This window comes from Hyperoodon ampullatus, assembly GCF_949752795.1.
Source record: "Hyperoodon ampullatus genome assembly, chromosome: 3".
NCBI classification, from domain to species: Eukaryota; Metazoa; Chordata; class Mammalia; order Artiodactyla; family Ziphiidae; genus Hyperoodon; species Hyperoodon ampullatus.
The window spans coordinates 118,496,589-118,517,831 of record NC_136916.1 but is presented as its reverse complement, the minus strand read 5'-3'; the positions used below and the strand labels follow the sequence as shown (position 1 = coordinate 118,517,831).

The following is a 21,243-nucleotide window of genomic DNA, read 5'->3' as shown; positions in this document are numbered from 1 at the left end:
TTACACCCAAATTCTGAAGCTTAGCCCAGCCAATTTTTCAAAAGGTCAGGTTGTGAACTGGAGAAGATCAGGGAGGTCCACTGCATAGCTTTGTTGCCAGGCATCTCTCGTCTGGATTGTTGCAGGCATTTATTAGTATTCGTCAGCAGACTCAACAGAGCAAACAAGAAATTCAAGCACGAATAATAAAATGAAATGCTGCTATATAACCCTTTGTCATTCAGCAAATATGGGACTTTTTAGCTACATTGTTCCTAAACCTGGGTTACTACTTTAATTTTTCTCCCCAGTGCTGACTGAATGAGTATGCATGTGTGTTAAATGCAGAGCTCCCCTAACAACTGCAGGACTGCCATTTAATCTGTTGGTAGATGGACCATTTCCTGTGGGAACCCTAGCTATGATTTCCAGATCCACCAAATAAATCTCAGATTAAGATTCCAAATGAAACCTGCCTTTGGCAGATAAAAAATGTCAAGATGGATATAAACAGTAAAATTATAAATTATCTAGGTGTTGCATGACAAACCAATGTTCAATTTTTTTTGTTGACATGTGCCTAGATATCAAAACTATATGAGACATTCATCAAATGTCACACTTTCATAATATTGGAGGCATCATTAAAACTGTTTGACTAAGGACCTCAAAGTGTTTAAGCAGTAGCTCAAAAGTATATTTGTGCAAAGTAGAAGAATAAATTTACATATCAGCAGCAGCTCATAAGGGATAGGTAAATATTCTGTTTATCTCTCATTGTAATTCAGGTTACTTTAAATACAAGGTTTTAGGAAATCATTATACTCTATATGGCATCATTACATAACTTTCTATGCAAATGCTGTATGTTTTATTCAAATTCACCATTTGTTTTGGGGGGAGGGAACAAAAGGAAAAGGAAGGGACTCTCATTTTATTAATCAGCTGTGACTACTATACTAGTGCCTTGTTAGTTGCACCACAGCATCATCAGCTCCTTGTTGGTAGCATTTTTTAACTTTTAAAAACAGCATTGAAAACCTGAGACAAAAAAGCCTAAGTAAAAAAAAAGAAAAAATTATAATGTTTTCGTTTCAAGTGACTCTGGGAAGAGGCAGAGATTTTTAAAAAAGAAAAAGGTAATGAAAGACCAATATAGAACCTATTAGAGACCAATGGCCTATTAAAAATGCGCAGAGGAAGCCTCTGATGCTAGTCTCTACTGCATTCTCAGGAGATCAAGGACTTCCTTTTTAATGAAAATTTTTGTTTTGTCTTTGCTCTTCTTACCTGGACTAATGCAGCACTATCCTGGTGTTAAAATATACGGGTTGATTATAAAATATAGGCAATGAAGTTTTCTGAAAGGAAAAAATCAGATTTGCTGAACTGCAATCATTATTTTTTTAACTTTGGACTCTTAAAAGCAATTGAATAAAAGGTTTTAGTGACTCCACAAATTCTGCAACATTTAGTTTCTTGATGATTCAGAAATCATCTAATCTACTTAAAATGGGAATTTTTTCAAATTGTAAATCCTCTACACTTATTTTAATCTGTGGAAAGGATACAGAATATTATACATTCCATAGTCCAAATGTTAGAATTTATATACAAGCCTGAATCCTTCAGGATGATGTATTTGTCCTGCTTTTCCTATCATATTTCCTCCAATGTGTGTTGCTGGTTCAAGAAAACTAAGGCTAAATAAACCCTACCCATCCTAATCTGTTAGGGATCAACATTAACCTGAAAATTCTGAACAGAAGGGGTAAAACTTTAAAAAACAGGATATTAATTAAGGAAGGAAATAAGGTATTTTGTGCTTAACTTTGTTTATATTTCTATATTAAAAATGCTCAAAATCAAAGAATGTTACTATGTTTTAGAGTACATCAAATTACCTTAAGTACAGCCAGTGAAACTATTAAAAAGGACATGATTTTTAATTTAAAAAATATTTAATTAGCAAAAACTAACATATTCAGTAACTATACAAGTATAATTTTATCATTGTGAACTGATCACTTTTAACTTTTCATCCACTAGCACCCTGATTTTAAAGTACCAAAATGTTTCAATATGTGAAGACAAAAATCACTCAAAATATAAAGTCCAAATAGAATTTTCTAAAATAATTACTTTTACATCTTGTCAGCACAATTATTCCATTTGACAAAAATTATCACTTTTACCCAAAAGCTACAGATTAGAATATTTTTAATTCAATCATTCATTCAGACTATGAAATAATCTATGTAACCAATTTCAAAATTTTATAGCCTGATTTGTTCTAAATTTGTTTGTCATTCTCCAAGAAAAAACAGAAAAGGCAAAACACAAAGAAAATTTGTATCTGAAACTTCTTCCCGAAAGATAATAATGTCTTACATGATAGGTTGTTTTGATTAAAACACACTTACATACATGTACTAAACCCCAAATTTTTAACTACCAGATTTATTTATAACCAAAAATAGTGAGTAAATGTAGTCACATCAGTCCTATTCTACAAACAGCCAGTCAGCCTGAATCAACTGTGTAAATGGTCATAAATTCAGTCTATACACCACTGTATATTGATTCAGATCTACAAAATCAACAAAATGCCAATGCACACTCAGGACTTTACAGTAATCACACTAAAGGTGACAAATGCAGCCACTATGGAGACCATAATAATCATCTTAAATATGATACACTGAAATTCGAATTTCTAGAAAATTTAAGATTCAATAATATTATATTGAGATTTGTGTCGTAACTATGTGTTCCAGGAAGTGCTCTGGCATGAAAGGGCCATAACCAGAAATGGATAAGGACTTTTATCAAAGAGCTCAGAAACTTAAGAATGGAGAACTTAAAATAAAGCAAAAAACTTTTGAAAAATTCAAGTAACTTTTCTATTTCAAAAAAATATATTTATATTTTCATGGCCACAAACGAATTTAAAAGAGCTTATTAAAAGTAGAATTGAGTTTCCTTAAGCCAAAGAAGTAGTTACAAATTGTACAAAGAGAGGATCATAGCATAGAAATGGAGAAGTAGTCCTATTAAAAAAAGAAATTTACCATTGTTCATGCTTATTCTTCTTAGTAATTGTCATTTTTATAAAATGAAGGACCAAAGGTGTAGTAAGAATTCCATGTGAAGAGTGTAGCCTGAACTGACCTACCTAAAACACTCTAAATTTAGTAAAAAACAAAAAAAGAAATAAAGACTCCTATTACCTCCCAAACTTTTCCCTTATTAAGAATTTATGGGCAGGTTCATTGACTGTAGCAAAGGTACCACTTCAGTGAGGGATGCTGACAGTGGGGGAAGCTGTGCTTGTGTGGGGTTAGGAAGTAGGGGTATAATGGGAACTCTGTACTTCATGTTCAATTTTGCCGTGAACCTAAAACTGCTCTACAAAATAAAGTCTTTTTAAAAAACTGTCAAAAAATAAAAGTAAAAAATATTTATGGCATAAATTCATAAATGTGAATTACTCATATCAGAAATGATGAGTCTCAAAACACAGTTTTTAACAAACTTCATAACCAGCTAGAAAACTAAGTTGCCCTTATAAAAATGTTTTGGTTTTCCATTACATTTTCTTAATGAGGCCAAGAGTCAGGACAGAATCATTCACATCAAGCTTAAAAAATAGACACCCAGAATATCATTTATTTTGTAAACTTATTTTAAAAAAGAGAAATTAATTTTTTCTAAAACAGTATAACCTCCATCATGCTTTTAAGGATAGCCTTAGCATTTCCTCTGGAAATGAATCAATCCTTGTTGGCTCACTTCCAGTAGTCCTAAAACTACTCTCTCAAATATTCTGGATGGTCATGTGTAAGAAACTACCAGTACTCTATTAAGTTAGGTCCTATGGAGATAAATAGTAAATTTAAGCAGACCTCGATATGCTCTTTTTTTAACCCTTCTATGGCAAAATGAAAATTAAAAATGTATTCTTAAATTCACACTTGCCAAAAGGAAAAGGCACATTGTGTGATATCACTAGTCTGAAGATTTTTATTGCAATTGGGATTTCAATACAGACAAAATTAGATTTTATGCTAAATGAATATTAATTGATTTTACATTCTATTCTACAAAATATAAATATAGTAAATACAAACTATACTACTTAAAAGAAGTCAAGTTTCTGATATTGAGAACATTATATCTGAAGAGAATAAGCTTCCTATAAAACTAATAATAACCGTTTCAAATACTAGTATTTATGTTTCTTAATAATTTTGAAACTTTTTTGTTTCAAAAACTACCTTTCACAGCTGGATGGAAGAACAATGACAACAACCACCACTTATCTAGGCCATGTAAAATACTTCAACAATCTATTTTTTTTTATAAACGTCTATAAAAACCATTATCACCACCACACTATTGAAAATAATTACTCTGGTATGTGAAACCCATATTAAATAAACTCGTTTCCTGTTTCAGATATTGTAGTAGGGCTTTTACATACACAGTCTCTAATCTTCAAAATGTTCCTAAAGGAAGCATCTCCCTATTCCACACACAAGAAAACCACGGCTTAAAGTAATTACGAAACTTCTGCCCAAGTCCAGGTAGGTAGTAAATAGAAGATTGAAAAATTAAAACCCAGGTCTATCTAGTTCCAAAAACTATATTCTTTCTACTATAACATTTCACTGAAATTATTAAGTGCATTAGTTCTCCAGTGCAATTTTCCTTTAAATTTAAACAAATAAAAATAAAATTAACAAACAAAAACAAATCGTGTTACTCATTCAGGGAAAATATACCATTACTTACTAGAAAGTCAATTATTGAATACAATTCAAATCCTATAATTCAATACAGAACGACTAATTATGTAGATATTTTCAAAACCTTGAATTTCAAGGAGGGTCTAATCATAATGTCTAGGGAATCATTTTTTTCCACCAGCTATCTTGTTGATAGAAATGGATGTCCATTCTATGCAAGTTGCCATTTCCTTTCTGTCTGCTTTAAAATAAAATAGCTTATGAAGATGATATAAGATTCCATTATTTTTGTCATAATGATCAAAGACATTTAAAAGCATCCTAGTCGTTTTCCCATGGTGTTTCTATATATGTCTACTCTTATAAAATGCTTGCAAATCATGCAATAGTTTTAGATGTACTTCAATTACAGAACAATATATGGGCAAAAAGTAAAAAGAACACATACTTTGTGAAAAGAGAGAAAGATAAATGAACCAATAATAAAAGAGGTTGATGGTGGCACATAGGTTCCAAATGCCAAGCAAAAATAAATAGTATTCTGACTCAAGAAGAAACTACCAAATCACTTGTAAGTTACTTTTTGCTAAGTTTTAGTTCTAGTTGTTTATTTTGTTTGATAGAAAAGCCATAAAAATCATGGAAACAAAATCATATCCTCTTTAGAAATAAAGAAGACAGCTGCTTTTTACTTAAATCAGCAAGATAAGATTTTTAAAAATATTTGCTAGCCTCCAATAAACTGCAACATGTAAGAAATCTATTGACATAAGCAGTTCTAGAAGGTTTTTCATCTCTCAAGTTTCAAATGAGTATGATGATTTAGAATCATGCTCACTTTTTAAGCTTAAAAGAAAATAGTTTAAAAATATATGATTCATATCTAAATTGAGATAATACATAAGTGAAAATAACTACTGTGTATAAAACACATTAAATATAATTTCCTAAAATAATAAACCTAACAATAATATTAAATAAACTCATAAAATTGAAAGGTTTTTGTCTAAAGCTTCTTCAAGCTGTATGATTCCTACCATTTCTTACCCTCAATTGTTAAGCAATATTTAAAACATAACAAACAATGTTTAATTTGGGTAGGCACAGTAACCTTCTTTAACCTTTCTTAGGGAACACTGACCCCTAAAGGTTCTAAATTTAAATAAGTTTCACAATATTCTAAATTTAACTTGCATCCAGACCTCATTTTTACCTATATTATTGTAAGTATGTATACTTATGGCAGACATGTTTATTCATAAATAATACTTAAGCTATTTCCAATGGCCTGTTGTGTACTATAAAACAATTAAACCATGTTTCTGCTAATTTAATAAAAATCACCAAAATTTAAGAGCTATCCAGAAATTTATCATACTATTCCAAATAATTATTCGTAAGAGATTTCTGACCCCCATGAGTTTTTTCTTACATAGTTAAGTAAATAAGTAAATGCTAAAAAAGGCTAAACAATCATATAATAACTGACTCTTTCCGAGGGTTAACTTTGCATATGTCCTTTGTGTCATTTCATTTTTTTTCTTAAAAAGCAGGGGAAATAAAAGAATGCTGGAAAACAGAAAGCTTTTATGAAAGGACAAAACATCATTTACTTCTTAAGAAGCCAGAAGATGTTACCAATGCTTGCTTGACAACACATGTTCATTCACTCACCTATTGCTTCCATCAACCTAAAATTTCATTCATTCAGGATTTTTTTTAATTAAATAAAGAAACCTAGACAGTTTGTAGATGTCTTCACTCATCCTACCTACCAACCTCAGCTTTACATTTTCTAAACTGAGAATAATGACAAAAACTGAGAAAAATGTAATTGTTTTACCTGTTAACATTATTTATCTCATACTCTTTGACATCAAATATTTCAGCAATGTTTCTAAAATAAAGCTAGGAAAAGAATAACCACTTCAGCACTCCTTATAATGAAACTTCTAAGATGATGCAAAGTGTAATAGAAGTTTTTAATTAGCTCCATTTCCTTAAAAAAATAAGATAACTTTAAATAAAAATAACTATTTACAAGAACAGCCTATGAATATTTGTAAGATAGAGCTTTGAAGTAATCTGTGCTTTATGAAAAAATCCCATGAACCCTGATATCAAAGAAATAACCATGTGGGGCTTCCCTGGTGGCGCAGTGGTTGCGAGTCCGCCTGCCGATGCAGGGGACGTGGGTTCGTGCCCCGGTCTGGGAAGATCCCACATGCCGCGGAGCGGCTGGGCCCGTGAGCCATGGCCGCTGAGCCTGTGCGTCCGGAGCCTGTGCTCCACAATGGGAGAGGCCACAACAGTGAGAGGCCCCCGTAACGCAAAAAAAAAAAAAAAAAAAAAAAAAAAGAAATAACCATGTGAGATTTTACTGTTTAAACATATCAGTTATCACAAAACTAAAAGATACTACATTTATCTGTTTAACTTTATTTGTTAATAATGTTTCATTAATAGGCCCTTTATATAAAGGAATGTCTTATTCCTATTTCCAATGTCCAAAACAATGTCTGTAAAAATGCAAATTTTCTTAATGATGTTTCAGTCACGTCTGTGCCTCCTGCAAACTATTTATGCATCTGTCTTTAGCCCTAAAACCTTCCTTTCCAAAAGTGTCCTATAGCTTCAGCAGCTCCATTCCTTAACATCTTTCCTGGTTATTTTACATTTATGAGAAGTATTTCCTCTATAGCCCCTATTCTCTAGATATATTAAAAATAATTCCTTTGGCTCCTTAAAGATCCTTTTGTCTATAATGTGAACGACATGGATTTCATAGCAATGTGGCCTCTGAATAGGGAACATAAGCAACAGGGGCATCATTATTTACTTCCTCTTTTCTTATTTTGTACATATATTGAGTAAGAACTGCTCTGAGTTCTTCAAAAGAAGAGTGTTTGCTTGCTTATTTGCATAAATGAGTAAAAACAACTACAACAAATCAGTTTTCCGCTTCACACCAATACATCCTTATCACAAACTTGAATATAAAGAGAGTAGACTAAAATTAAGTGCCACAAAATCCATTCACTAAAGCTATTAACTTTGCATTAAAAACCTTTAACTACGTTACTCAGGTATTACCTGCTATTCCTTTATACACAATGCAATCAGTTACCTGAATTCTAAACTCATAACAAGTAGCCTAGAATCACAAATAAGAGGAGAAATGCTGCTAATGGTAGGCATTAACGACAAGAAAATTTATAACAGCGTAGAAATCAAAAACAAATGCAGAAATCGAAAAAGGTATACTCAGTATAGCATCTTTCTATTCCTCAAAAGAATGTGTAGCTATTAACTGATTTAGTTTAATGATGATAGAACAGTTCCCCAAAATGGCCTTTAACCTTCTGAAAAAGGTAACAGTGTGGTTGATAAATGGTAAAGAAAGAGCCCTGTTGAAGGAGGGGGAATCAAAAGAAGAGATGTGTGCAATGTTTTGGTAATAATTCTATTTTTTTTTAATTAGAGGAAATAAAAATGATGAACATAAAGGCCGAAGTCTTCAATTATATGTAATACTATATTCAGAATGATTTGTTTTCCAAGTATTTCAGATTTGCAACTGTATCCAGATTTAGTGTAAAAGACTTCAATTAAAAACCTAACATTTTTTAAACCTCTGTCTTTATGGCCCTCTCTCTACCTTGCTCTATACATAGACAGATGTGCTCTACTTACCTACCTACATACCCATACATACATACATCCCTCCATCCACCCATCCACCATTTCTCCCTTTTTCAGGCCATCTCTCAGTCTGCCTGTCTTTCAAACTGTATTTCTGTCTGACTGTTCTCTCCCTCTGCCTGTGCATATCTGTGTGCATCCTTTTCTGTTTCTCTCCTTGTCTCTGACTCTGTTTTCATGTCTCTGTCTCTGTTTTTTTTTTTTTTTTTTTGCGGTATGTGGGCCTCTCACTGTTGTGGCCTCTCCCGTTGCGGAGCACAGGCTCTGGACGCGCAGGCTCAACGGCCATGGCTCACGGGCCCAGCCGCTCCGCGGCATGTGGGATCTTCCCAGACCGGGGCACGAACCCGTGTCCCCTGCATCGGCAGGCGATCAACCACTGCACCACCAGGGAAGCCCCTCTGTCTCTGTTTTGAAGTACCTTTTCCTGCCTCCCTCTGCACATCTCTGCAAGTCTCTGTGGCCCTGACTCTCCAGGGAGAGTCCCCCTCTGACTCCGTTTCTTTGTGGGTGTCTCCGGGTGTGTCTTTTGGTATGCATGTGTCTCTACATGTGTCTCTGTGCCTGTATGTGTCTTGGTCTGTTTCTCTGTGTATATGTGTCTCCCTCTCCATATATGTTTGTCTCTCTCTGTATATGTGTGTATCTTCCATGTCTCTTTAACTTTGTGTCTCTTGTCTCTGTGTGTCTCTTTCTGAGTGTGTCTGCATGTACACCTGTGCCCCTCTCTCTCAGTGTGTCTCTTCCCCATCTCCCTCTCCCTCCCTCTCTCTCTCTCTCTCTCACTCACTGTATGTCTCTGTCTCCTTCTCACCATGTTTCTCTCACTCTGGTATCTCTCCTTCTCTGTGAGTCTCAGTATGTGTGTCTCTTTCTGTGTGTATCTATGCATGTGTGTCTTTCTCTGTGTGTGTGCCCCTCTGTATATGTGTCTGTGTCTTTCTCATTGAGTTTAGTATCTCCCTCTTATGTCTGTCTCCTTTCTCTGTTTGTGTTTCTTTCTCTGAGTACACCTCTCTGTATTCATTTCCCTACCATTCGTTCTCTCAATCTCCTCCATCACTTTGTGTGTGTTTCTCTCTTCCTGTGTGTCTGCTTTCCTTTTTTCTCTCAATATCTCTTGCTCTGTGTGTGCCCCTTTCCCTGTGTGTGCATGTCTCTTTCTCCATGTGTCTTTGTGTCCCTTTTGCAGAATGTGGGTCTCTTTGTGTATGCCTCCTTCCTTGCGTGTGTGTGTGCATGCGTGTGCACTTGTGCTTGTCTGCCTCTAATATATTGGTTAGAACAAACACACTTCATTCAGTGTCTTAAACTAGCACAACACCTGGGGTTTGGTATTATTAATACCTTAAAAGTCCTTACCTTTTGACCAGTCGTCCATTTGTACTCCCGTTCCTGTTTGCTCTGGCAATGTCTCTGGTTTCCGCGCCAAGATTTGAAGCTAAAATAAAGCCAACTCTAGATAAATAAACTTAAAACAATATATCAGAACACACCTAAACCTTACCTTTGTTTAACAGAGAATTTACAGGATAAATGGTTTTCTAAAACATTTATAATAGGACAATTAACTGTGTATTTCAACACGTGAAATTAAATCTTTTTTCTCAGAAAAAAGTTCTTTCATTCACACCTATATTTTAATAAATACAGTTCAGGTTAAGCTTCTAGACATTCTTGCTCCTTTGGTTAGGGAACCATTTAATTTATTTAACTTAAGTCTTTCCAACTACAATTTCAACAATTAAAAAAAAATTAAAAATTTACTCTATTTGTCAAATTTCAAATTTATTGATTTGAATGTATATTTTCATATAAAACATTTCATACTTGTAAAAGTAATTTTAAATACTATTCTAATTTTTTAAAAGATTATCATTAACTTGTGGAATTACTGGTTTTTTTCTCTTGCATTTGTTTTCATAATAAATATGATAAAAGCTATGCAAGTTTGTTTTGGTTTTTTTTTTGCACGCTTTTAAGGAGAATAAAATTAGATTTACCTCACAGCTAGAACTCTGCGTTCTTTAAAAAGTCCTCAAATAAAGCTGTAGTAAGCTTCTCCTTTCCAATTTTCTCTAAATATGTTGATCTGGAGTTGGCAATCTTTTTCTAAGTTCCTCATTTACTTTTGGATTAGTTGAAAATATAGGAAGTTATTAATATCAAAGAAATATGTTCCAGTCAATGAAGCCACTTCCCTCCATATTGCCCAAAAAGGTTAATAATAATTGCGGTCTTTTAATAAGAGATTCATATAGCAAGACATGTAGAAAATACAGCCTTTAATAACCTCTGGAGTATTTTAAAACATGTCTTACAGGTCTTAATGTGCTTAGTAATATACTATTTAAAACCATAATTTTATCCCTCTTCAATATACAGTCACTCTTCCTCATCATTTACCCAGCTAATGAATGCCAGCAATTAGTAAAATGTAATCCCATTGCACAATCATTTTAATGCTTTTAGCACTCAGAAAAGTAAACACCAAATTAATACTGCTCAAGCCATATCAGATCCTAGCTGGAAGCAAGCAATTATAGTTCATCTCCTCAGGTGTAATTAAATGATTGGAATGATTTAGTTCCATAAATGCAAGTTAATTCATAAGCAAGCAACAAATATACTGGGAGTAATTACAAGAAACATTGACAGTCTAAGCAGGGCTAATTCTTTTATGAGACTGATATAGTAAAATGCTGCCCTCTCCTGGGCATATAAGTGAATATTTCAGAGCCAAAAACAAAACATGTCCCCCCAACCCAAAACCTAACTTTTAAAAAGACACTAAAAAAAACCCAAAAAAACCAATAAATCAATTTATCAATTTGATTTCATTCCTTATACAAAAAATTTTAATTTATGGCTTACTGTGATAATTTCTACACACCCTAGTAATTAACGCTTTTTCCATTCAAGTTCTGAATATGAGTCCCAAAACATACCACGCAATTCTTATAAATCTAATGAAACTAAATCATTCATATATAGCACTGACTGCAAGTAAAACTTCTAGTACCCTCTTATACTGCAAGACCAATACCTATATTCTTTCACTGGTAAACCCTAACTGGCATGTTAGAGATAATAACTAAGCTGTGCTTTTGTAAGTACTAAAATTTGTAAGAAAAATAATCTCTGACGAATGTAAAACAAAATACTCGGTGTTATTGTAATTATACAAAATGGTCTAAAACTAATTGTTTTTAAGGAACTCCAATAACAAAAATAAAAACTAGAGCACAGGTATAATATCATTGCAAGCACGTTTTAAAACATAAAGAGCAGGTAGTACACAAAATAAAACACACCCCAGTTTTACTTAAGCCATTCCCCAATTTTTACTTTCTTAGGCTAACATTCAAAACAAATTTACTTGAACACTACTCGATGCTTATTGACTAAACTTTCAGAAATGTATTTATTATACATTTGAGTTATGCTATAATCAGTAAGTCTGTATTAACACATATGTATTTGTAGCATTAAACCTATTCAGAATCATCCCTTTAACTTTCTGCAAAATTGAACATATTCTCAAATATTACCAATAGCACAACAAATGTTTAATTCTCCAATAAATACAAAAGATACTTGCAGAGGATAATGTTTAACATACCAATATTTTTTGGTGGGGGTGGGAACATTACTCCTTTCTATTATGCTTTTAAATGCATTAAAATAACCATATTCTAAGTCACGGCCTATGCAAGCTATAAAAATAAACCAAAATATTAAACAGTCTTGCCACTAAGTTTAAAATGTACAGCACATTTGCTTTGCCCTTGATGTCATAGTCTTATTTTTCAATTCATATCTTGTACACTGTAAGTTAATTGCTTTTGGAAAGTACTTATTATTCATGTAAAAATTAATGTGCCAATGTGTTTAAATCCTCTTAAATGACCATTCATGCATCTTTCTTCTTTAAGTGCCAATGAAATCTGTCAAAAGACATCAATGCAAAATGGTCTTAAAGAAGGTTCTAATAGAGATTTTTTTCTGCTAACACAAGATTTTCATATTCACCAACTTTACTTAAATTCCATTAATTTTTTAAGCTACTTTTAATAAATTCACCAAGTAAAATTTTAGGCCCTGAAGTCTGTCATTTGTGTTCCAGCTGACATTATGAATATTAATAACAGTGTTATCCTGATTAAATAGGCTTCATATGAAATCCCTGTGAATCCTATAGCTCAGACATCTCATTTTTCCAACTCTTTATGAATTTGGATTCAGACATTAAACTGGAAAAATCTTAAAAAACAGATTTAATGGCACATTTGCATATTGTCAAGCAAAAATTAGATGTTCTAATGATTCAATTAATTACAACTTGCATATCTATATATTGTAATAGGACTAGAAGATTTTTGTAAACATCAACATATTTTACACATCTACTCATTATAGGACAAAGGATTAAGACTATTAAAATACTGATTCCTTTCTTTACACTCACCTTAAATATTTGATATCAAGAACTTTTCAATCAAAAATTATATATTCACATTAAAACCAGTGGGATGATTTTTATAGTAGACATCAGATAAACTAGGCTTCTTGAAGTGCTAAATCATTATATCACAGACAAAATGTTAATTGCTTTATCATTATTAATGTCACCAGGTTCAAGCAGCAAAATAAAATCAAACTAAACTTCGTTTTTGTGTTAGAAAAAATTACCCATGTTAAAAAAGAAAAATAAAATCTTTACTATAACAGACAGAACATACCATACCAGCATCTGTTAAACTAAAATCTTCTCCATCACAGATTCCTGACCTCACTCCTCCAAGTTGTTTTTAGTTCTCAGAAGAAGTGAAAAAAGGAGAAATTAATAGCCAGGGAAACCACATACCCCCTTCTCTCTCTAAATATACTGGAATCTGAATATATCTACCTAAATTTCCTACTTTCACCCTATCAAAAAACGGAGATTGAAAAAAATTAAACAAACATCTCTATGCTCTCAAACGGGACTTGACTCTCCTTGTTTACTCAGCAGTAAAATACTTGATGAAACAAAATTTGTTCTTTGACTAGTCTAAAATTTCTAATCTGCCTAAAAAATTATAAGTAATTCTGACATTTATCCTTCAAAATTAAACAATCCTTCTTTGATAGAAAGGCACTTAAAGAAGGAATTTCATTCCCCAATGTAACAACATCCAGGAGTTTTTAAAACTTATTTTAAATAGGAGATATCCTTCTACCTTCCTCCACAAAAGCCACACATGGGCAAGGTGATCGGCTGACTTTGTTTAATAGCGTTTTTTTTCATAATGCCTCCTTAGTTAATCTCAAATTTGTGTAATGTGAATCCAAAGTGTCAAACTAGGAATCATTTATAATACTGCCTCATATCCAACTATATGTAACTCCAATTATATCTAACTATAGCCATGCCAAATTTTGGATTTTCTAGATTGAGAAACGTTGATAATTTCTGCACTGGAATGGTTTCATTAAATGGCCAAAGGAGAGCACTGTATTTCTGAGAGCCAGATATTTTAACATATAACTCAACATATACAACATATGCATATTTTCTACTGCTGGATTTTCATCTTATGAGACAAAAGTCTCTCAAATAGCCACAGTTCCTGGCACATTCTCTCACAAAAAGAATTACTTTCACATCACAGCCCACTCCCTACCAAGCTCCAGACAACCCAAGTTCCCCACAGCCTGGAAAAGCAAGAAAAGGTTTAGGGAGAAAGGATAGTAGCCCCATGCAATAGCTATCAAAATTTTAAATACATATACTATTTGACCCCTCCACTACTAAAAGTCTTTTTAAAATATGTAGAACATATTAGCATGTACAAAGATACACAGTGAAGCAGTATTTATTTGTATGAGAAAATACTCATGCTTTAGTCATACTGAACTTCCTTCTGTTCTTGAACTCACCAAGCTTATTCTTGCCTCAGAACCTTTATAATTACTATTCCCTCTGCCTAGTATTCTCTTCTCTAGATCTCTAAACCATTTTTTCTTATCATTTAGGCCTTGCTCAAAATTCACCTCTTCAAAAAGGTATTGCCTGGCCATCCTATCTAAAGTAGAAACTCCTCTCTCACTCTCATCACATTACCTGTGCTACTACCTTCATGAAACCCATTCGTTTGGGTTTTATTTCATTGTTTTTGACATGTATCAGCCAACTATGTATAAGGAAATTACATTCAGACACAGCCCTTGCTTTTCTCTTTCATCTGTGTCCTTAGAAGGGTGTTTGGCATACAGTAAGTACTCAGTATGTGTTTGACGGGCACACAGGTGGATAGACATATGTGGAAGATTCTCTCAACAAGTATTTGCTAAGCACCTATATATTATGTGTCAGTCAACTGTTCTAGGAGTTAAATATAAAATAAATAGGTAAGACAAACAAATTTCCTACCCAAAATAAATCTTTAGCTAGAACAATACAGGTACAGAACATGGATAAATTAAAGACAGAAAAAAATGTAAAATTACACTTACATATGTAACTATACATGCTTGAATAGGATATACATAGGAAACTATTACCAGTGGTTACTCTGAAGAAAGGGACTAAAAGAGTTGAGGTAGGGAAACTGAGAGACTGAGGGAAAGAAGTATTTCTGTTTCATTTTATATCTATCTCTCTGTATAATTTGATTTTTTTTACCAAGTACATGTATTATTTTTAACTTAATGATCAAATATTTATTAATAACCTTGGAATTTAACAAGAAACTTTGAAAGAAGCAATATTACATCTAAGAAATTCAAAATGAATAGAAAGAAAGTAATCTTTATGACTCCCTTGAAACTTTGAAAAAATAATTATTGCCTAATTAACTTTTATAATTATACTTTGTTATGGCTGTTTGCTTGCTTGCTTGGTTTATGTAGAGTGAAAAGTTCTAATTTAACTAATATATGGCAGAAATATTTTAGAACAGAAAAGTTTAAAATGAATGAGTTTCCTGAGAATTAAGCATATATTTCTTAAAACAATCACACTGCTTTGTTCAATTAGGGACTATTATAATAGTCTTAGTGTTCAGGATTCTAACGTTTAAAAGTTTATAATAGAAATTATTATCAAAAAAGACGAACTACTTCCCATCATTTAAAATCATGGAAGGGCATCAAATTAAGAGGAAATAAATATTTAGTGTTTAAGGTATATGGCTTTCAGATTTTCAAAACCTGGAACACTGCATATACCAGATGGAACACTGCAATAGCTTTCAGTGCCAGTTACAAATGACACTTTGAGAATGAATCTGGTATTGCATGGCCTACTGATAAAATTTTAGAAAGCAAAACTTTAAAACTAGTGTTATTTTCAGAGGGTTAATGGGATACAGGATTTTCTAAAATATCCTGAAACGTTTTACCCTAGGCCAAACTAAACTAAATCACTTAATCTAGCACAGAACAGAATATAAAAACAAAGTCATCTTATAGAATAGTTTCTCTAGGGAACAAACAGCCTGTTTTCTTAAGATTCATGTGATTGCCAAGTTCTGATGCAAGGACACACTCCTTCACACAAAGGCTTACATTTCCACACAACCAACTGAAGTTCTTGGCAAATCAACGGTAAAAAAGTATTAAGAGTAACTTAAATCGATCTGTAATGACAACTGGTATGAGCAGCCACTTGAAATCAAATAAAAGAACAGTTGTCAGAAAACGTCTTTCTAAAATAATCATATAAGTTCTTAATTAATTCATCATATTTCATAATGCTTACTAACAGACTTTATCAAAAAACTGTTTAGGGCTTCCCTGGTGGCGCAGTGGTTGAAAGTTCGCCTGCTGATGCAGGGGACACGGGTTCGTTCCCCGGTCCGGGAAGATCCCACATGCTGTGGAGCGGCTGGGCCCATGAGCCATGGCCGCTGAACCTGCGCGTCCGGAGCCTGTGCTCCGCAACGGGAGAGATCACAGCAGTGAGAGGCCCGCGTACCGCAAAAAAAAAAAAAAAAACTGTTTAATAATTCTCTATAGTTTATATAGTTAAATAATAAGTTGTAACAGGGACATTAACAAATAACATCAACATACTCTAATAACAAGTTATACTTTTGCATTTTGAATACTTTTTTTAGTATTAATTCTTTTCTTTTTTTATTGAAGTATAGTTGATTTACAATGTTGTGTTAGTTTTCATTTTGAATAATTAATAGCAATTCATAAATTGTATAATAAATATAATGTTTATCTATGCAATTTGCTAAAATTACAGTACCTAACCATTCCCAATGGACAGTGTGCTGTATGCAAACTATGCATTTCACTTTTTAAATTGTAATGTTAAAGGCAACTTCTAGGTTGCAAAATACAATTACTAGAAACAAAATCTTAAAAGAAAGTACAACAAATGTTATGCAGATCTAATTTCTTGTTCAATATCAAGAAAGTCACAGCCATCAGCTTCATTTATCTGACGACCTACTAAAGCTCATGTAACTTCTTAAGTCATTCTTAATAAATGTTTTTCTTAGTGAAAAGTATGTAATAAGAACATGATCCTTGGGCTTCCCTGGTGGCTCAGTGGTTGAGAGTCCGCCTGCCAATGCAGGGGACACGGGTTCGTGCCCCGGTCCGGGAGGATCCCACATGCCGCGGAGTAGCTGGGCCCGTGAGCCATGGCCACTGAGCTTGCGCGTCTGGAGCCTGTGCTCCGCAACGGGAGAGGCCACAACAGTGAGAGGCCCGCGTACCGCAAAAAAAAAAAAAAAAAAAAAGAATATGATCCTAAAGTAGGTAATCCATAGCTAATGTAGAATATAATATGAAAAGGAAAAATATAAGAAACCAGCCAGATAGAGAAATTTCCTTCAATAAACAATTTTATTCTTTCTGCATTTAAAATTATAAGATAATGTCAACTATAAATTATAAGTATTATACTAGCTCTTTTGTTCACCACACCATAAAGATTTTCTTAAGATCTAGAAGTATATGTTCACTAAAAATCTGTTTCAGGAAAGTTATTTTTTAAGAAGTCTCAAGATGGCAAATCAACTGAGTTAAAAATATTACTTACAAAATTAATAGTCATACAACTGTACAGTGTTCCAAAGTACTAAAGTAAGCAATGTGTGCTGTTAAATTTTTAAGACATTTTCCAAAAGACAATGTTCTTTCATTTTAAAAAATAAGAATTTTATTTAAGAAATTCCATCTCTATGATGTGTTGATTTATACTATATTCATGATTATTGCAAAATGGCTGTATGAATAACCTGACATTTTACACTACTAACTGTATAAGAAAACCTATTATAAACTGTGTAGAAAATAAAGAGAAACCAAAAACTGAAACTTATCTAGTCATAAATATTAAAACTATTATAAAAGAGCAGTCAAACATTATAAGGCTTCTGGTGGAAGTAACACTAATAATAACTAATAAAACATATTATCCTGGGATAGGAGTTGTGGGTAGAGATTGGGGGAGGGAGGAGAGCAGGATTCACAGGGCAGGCAGAATATGGTGTGTAAATGAATCAAGATTAACTATCATGAACTATGAAGGATAATTGTTGAAGCTGGGTTATGAGTACATAGGGGTTCATTATTCTGTTTCTCTACTCTTCTATGTTTGCAATTTTCCATAATAAATAGTTTAAAATACATATTATAAAATAAAAGAGTATATACACTATCATTTACTTTCACAGAACTAGCAATGAGTATTCCATTTTATAATACAAAGTTATCAAAATCTCATCAGTCTCATGTCTGATACATATATACGCACAACATATCACACAACAAATATTGCACATCTTCCTCGAATATATACACACACACCTCACACGGATTCTATACTGCATGTCATTTAGAGAAAAGCCTAAAAATTTCATCTTAGTATGTAGGAACCGAAAAGAGAATATTATCCGCTGAGAGATATGTACTTTATTTATTAAAATGCTTTGAAATTACTCCCTGACCTTAAATTTAACCATTTCCTGGAAGTAAGACCTTTTGTTACCAATGACCTAGTGCATATGGGAAACTGAATAGGTATACTCTGTCACCTTTAGCAAACATTCTCTTCACCAAGCCACTTGGAGGCCATGTGCTGAACCCTGAAGCAACATCCTAGTTAGTTACTGCTAGACTTGCAATGTAAGTAACCAAACTTATCATTTGTTGGAGCCATAACTATATGAATCTGAAATATTCCCTAATTTAATCTTAAAAGACATGTATTTCCATTGCTAGAGATGTTTTTCATTTGTAGAACAGTCATAGTTCTTTGTATATGCACAATAATTACCTCTTAGTTAACAAAGATGGTGATTTAGAAGAATCATAAGCAGAAATAGTGACAATGACTATACTACCATGTCTCAAAATTTCAACACCTTTCACCATTTAATAGCTAAGTCTATACTGGCTTGGACCAACAAATTTAGGTAAATTTTATACTTCTCCACAATGTTTAAAAATTATTTTAATAAATAACTCTTCATATCAGTGAAAGAAATAAGTATGTCTGTAATCTTTCACTAAGGTGAAATGATAGTTTGTCATAGGTCAGGTCCCACATCCATTTTCATTTTTATCTCTTCATTTTGAGGAACTGAAAATTCAAATCCTATTCCAGTTTAAATAATTAAGCATTTGCTGAAATGTCTCCTGAGAACTACCATTGCAAACTTTGAAATACTGACTAAAATATTTTTAAATATATTTTTAAAAACACAGATAAGCTCAAAAGGAAGAACAAGAAACATCCACATGTCAAAATCAAACCATAACAGAGAGTAGGACTTGAAGCCAAGTAGTACACGAGAAGATTGAGACCAAATAGGCTTAAAGGTTAGGGTTCAACTATGCAGACTTTCCCCTTTTTCCAACCACCTGCTCAGTATCTGAGCCAGACACAAGGCACCCACCAAATTAGGTGGAAAAGTTAACCACCTAAGATCAAAACCAAAAGCCTTTGCCATGGTGGGGCAAGGAATCCAAACTTGTACGTAAGCCAATCAATTAATGTAAAACTGGTTAGCAACCTGAGATCATATAGTACAGCCAGAAATTTAAAGGGGGGGGGAAGGAAAAAAAAAAGAGAGGGAGAAGTAGGTCATGAGCTAGATTCGTTTATAAGATAATTTCTTTTGAAAATAAACTCATAGCCACAAAAAACTATAACATATATGAAAGAATTTAACATAAGGAGAAGTAGTACAGGCATACAAAAGAGAGAGGTGGAGACTCATACTTGAACAACTAGAGAAAACTAGGCAACCTGAAATCAATCTTCAAAATAGGTATAATTTTTAAATTGCCAGATTGATAAATCAACACAACCCATTAAATAAGAGCAGGCAGTTTTTATAGAAGCATAGATCGATATAAAAATGAACCAAGTAGAAATCATTTAGAAATAAGAAATGTTAATTGAGGTTGAAACTCTATAGATGAAGTAAAAACTAGAAAACAGTAGAGCACAGAATTAATGATTTGGAGGCAGAAGGGAAGAAATTCCTCAGAATGCTGCACAGAATAATAGAGTTTAAAAATATGAAAAAGTAGGGGATTCCCTGGTGGTGCAGTGGTTGAGAGTCCGCCTGCCGACGCAGGGGACGCGGGTTCGTGCCCCGGTCCAGGAGGATCCCACATGCTGCGGAGCGGCTAGGCCCGTGAGCCATGGCCGCTGAGCCTGCACGTCTGGAGCCTGTGCTCCGCAATGGAAGAAGCCACAACAGTGAGAGGCCCACGTGCCGCAAAAAAAAAAAAAAAAAAAAAGAAAAAGAAAAAGTAGTTAAGCAACATGGAAGATAAAATAAGATGCTCCAACATATGCCTAATAAGGGTTAGAGAAGGGGAGAACCATAAAAATAAAGGAAAAGCAAAATAATTATATGTACCCTAATTAGGACAGAAAATGTGTCCCTGGAAAAGAGTAACTGAATCAGAGTTATACAGTATTAACATCACATAATTCCCATGGCGATGCAGTCCCAGCAATACATTCTGGCAATGATCTTTCATTTTCTTCAAATTTCCTGAAACTACTGCACATCTACATTGTTTTGTTAGCTGCAAACCACAGTGATGCATATAATGCCCTTCATAATACCAAGAGATGTTTGAAAATGCTAAACCTGTTGATCTTTATCCTCTGTTTCCTCAACCTTTCCATCAAGGCACAAGCAGTCACCAATATAACTGCATGTTAATATCCAGTGTGATACTATTTCTTCATTTTTTTATAGTCCAGCACTATCACTTGCACATCTCTTGTCACCAAGTTGGTCAAAACTGTTTGCCGGGCTTCCCTGGTGGCGCGGTGGTTGGGAGTCCGCCTGCCGGTGCAGGGGGCACGGGTTTGTGCCCCGGTCCGGGAGGGTCCCACGTGCCGCGCAACAGCTGGGCCCGTGAGCCGTGGCTGCTGGGCCTGCGTGTCCGGGGCCTGTGCACCGCGGCGGGAGAGACCGCAGCACTGGGAGGCCCGTGTACCACAAAATAAAAATAAAAATAAAAATAAAAAAAATAAAACTGTTTGCCAAAGATCAAAATAAATGGCAGAATGCAAAGCCATACTTAAAGGCTGAGAGCATATAGTACAGTCTGCAGTCTTAGTTCTCACAAGCTAAGATCATATTACAGCTCTTGGAGCATAGGAAAAATATGTATTAGCAACGTTCTACAAAGTTTTTCTTTATATACACAGAAATAAAAATAGGACTCAAAAAAAAAAAAAATCACCTGGACCCACATCTACGTTCTTTCTCAGGAAGCTAGTAGAGAATGTGCTCCACCAAAACGTGGGAGTAAAGTATGAAAGAGGTGAAAAGAACAC

General features: G+C 33.7%; 1 protein-coding gene across 1 annotated transcript in view; it reads right to left on the bottom strand.

Moving 5' to 3' along the window:
* Nucleotides 1-14,492, bottom strand: part of MIPOL1 (mirror-image polydactyly 1) — a gene marked incomplete at its 5' end in the record, with an annotated part of 262,383 nt that extends 247,891 nt beyond the window's left edge. Inside the window, 3 exons of the mRNA XM_079699165.1 lie at nucleotides 9,792-9,870; nucleotides 10,433-10,447; nucleotides 14,352-14,492. Coding sequence (XP_079555291.1) covers nucleotides 9,792-9,870; nucleotides 10,433-10,447; nucleotides 14,352-14,492 — 235 coding nt within the window. The remainder of the gene's footprint in view (nucleotides 1-9,791; nucleotides 9,871-10,432; nucleotides 10,448-14,351) is intronic.
* Between the last annotated feature and the right edge of the window lie 6,751 nt (nucleotides 14,493-21,243).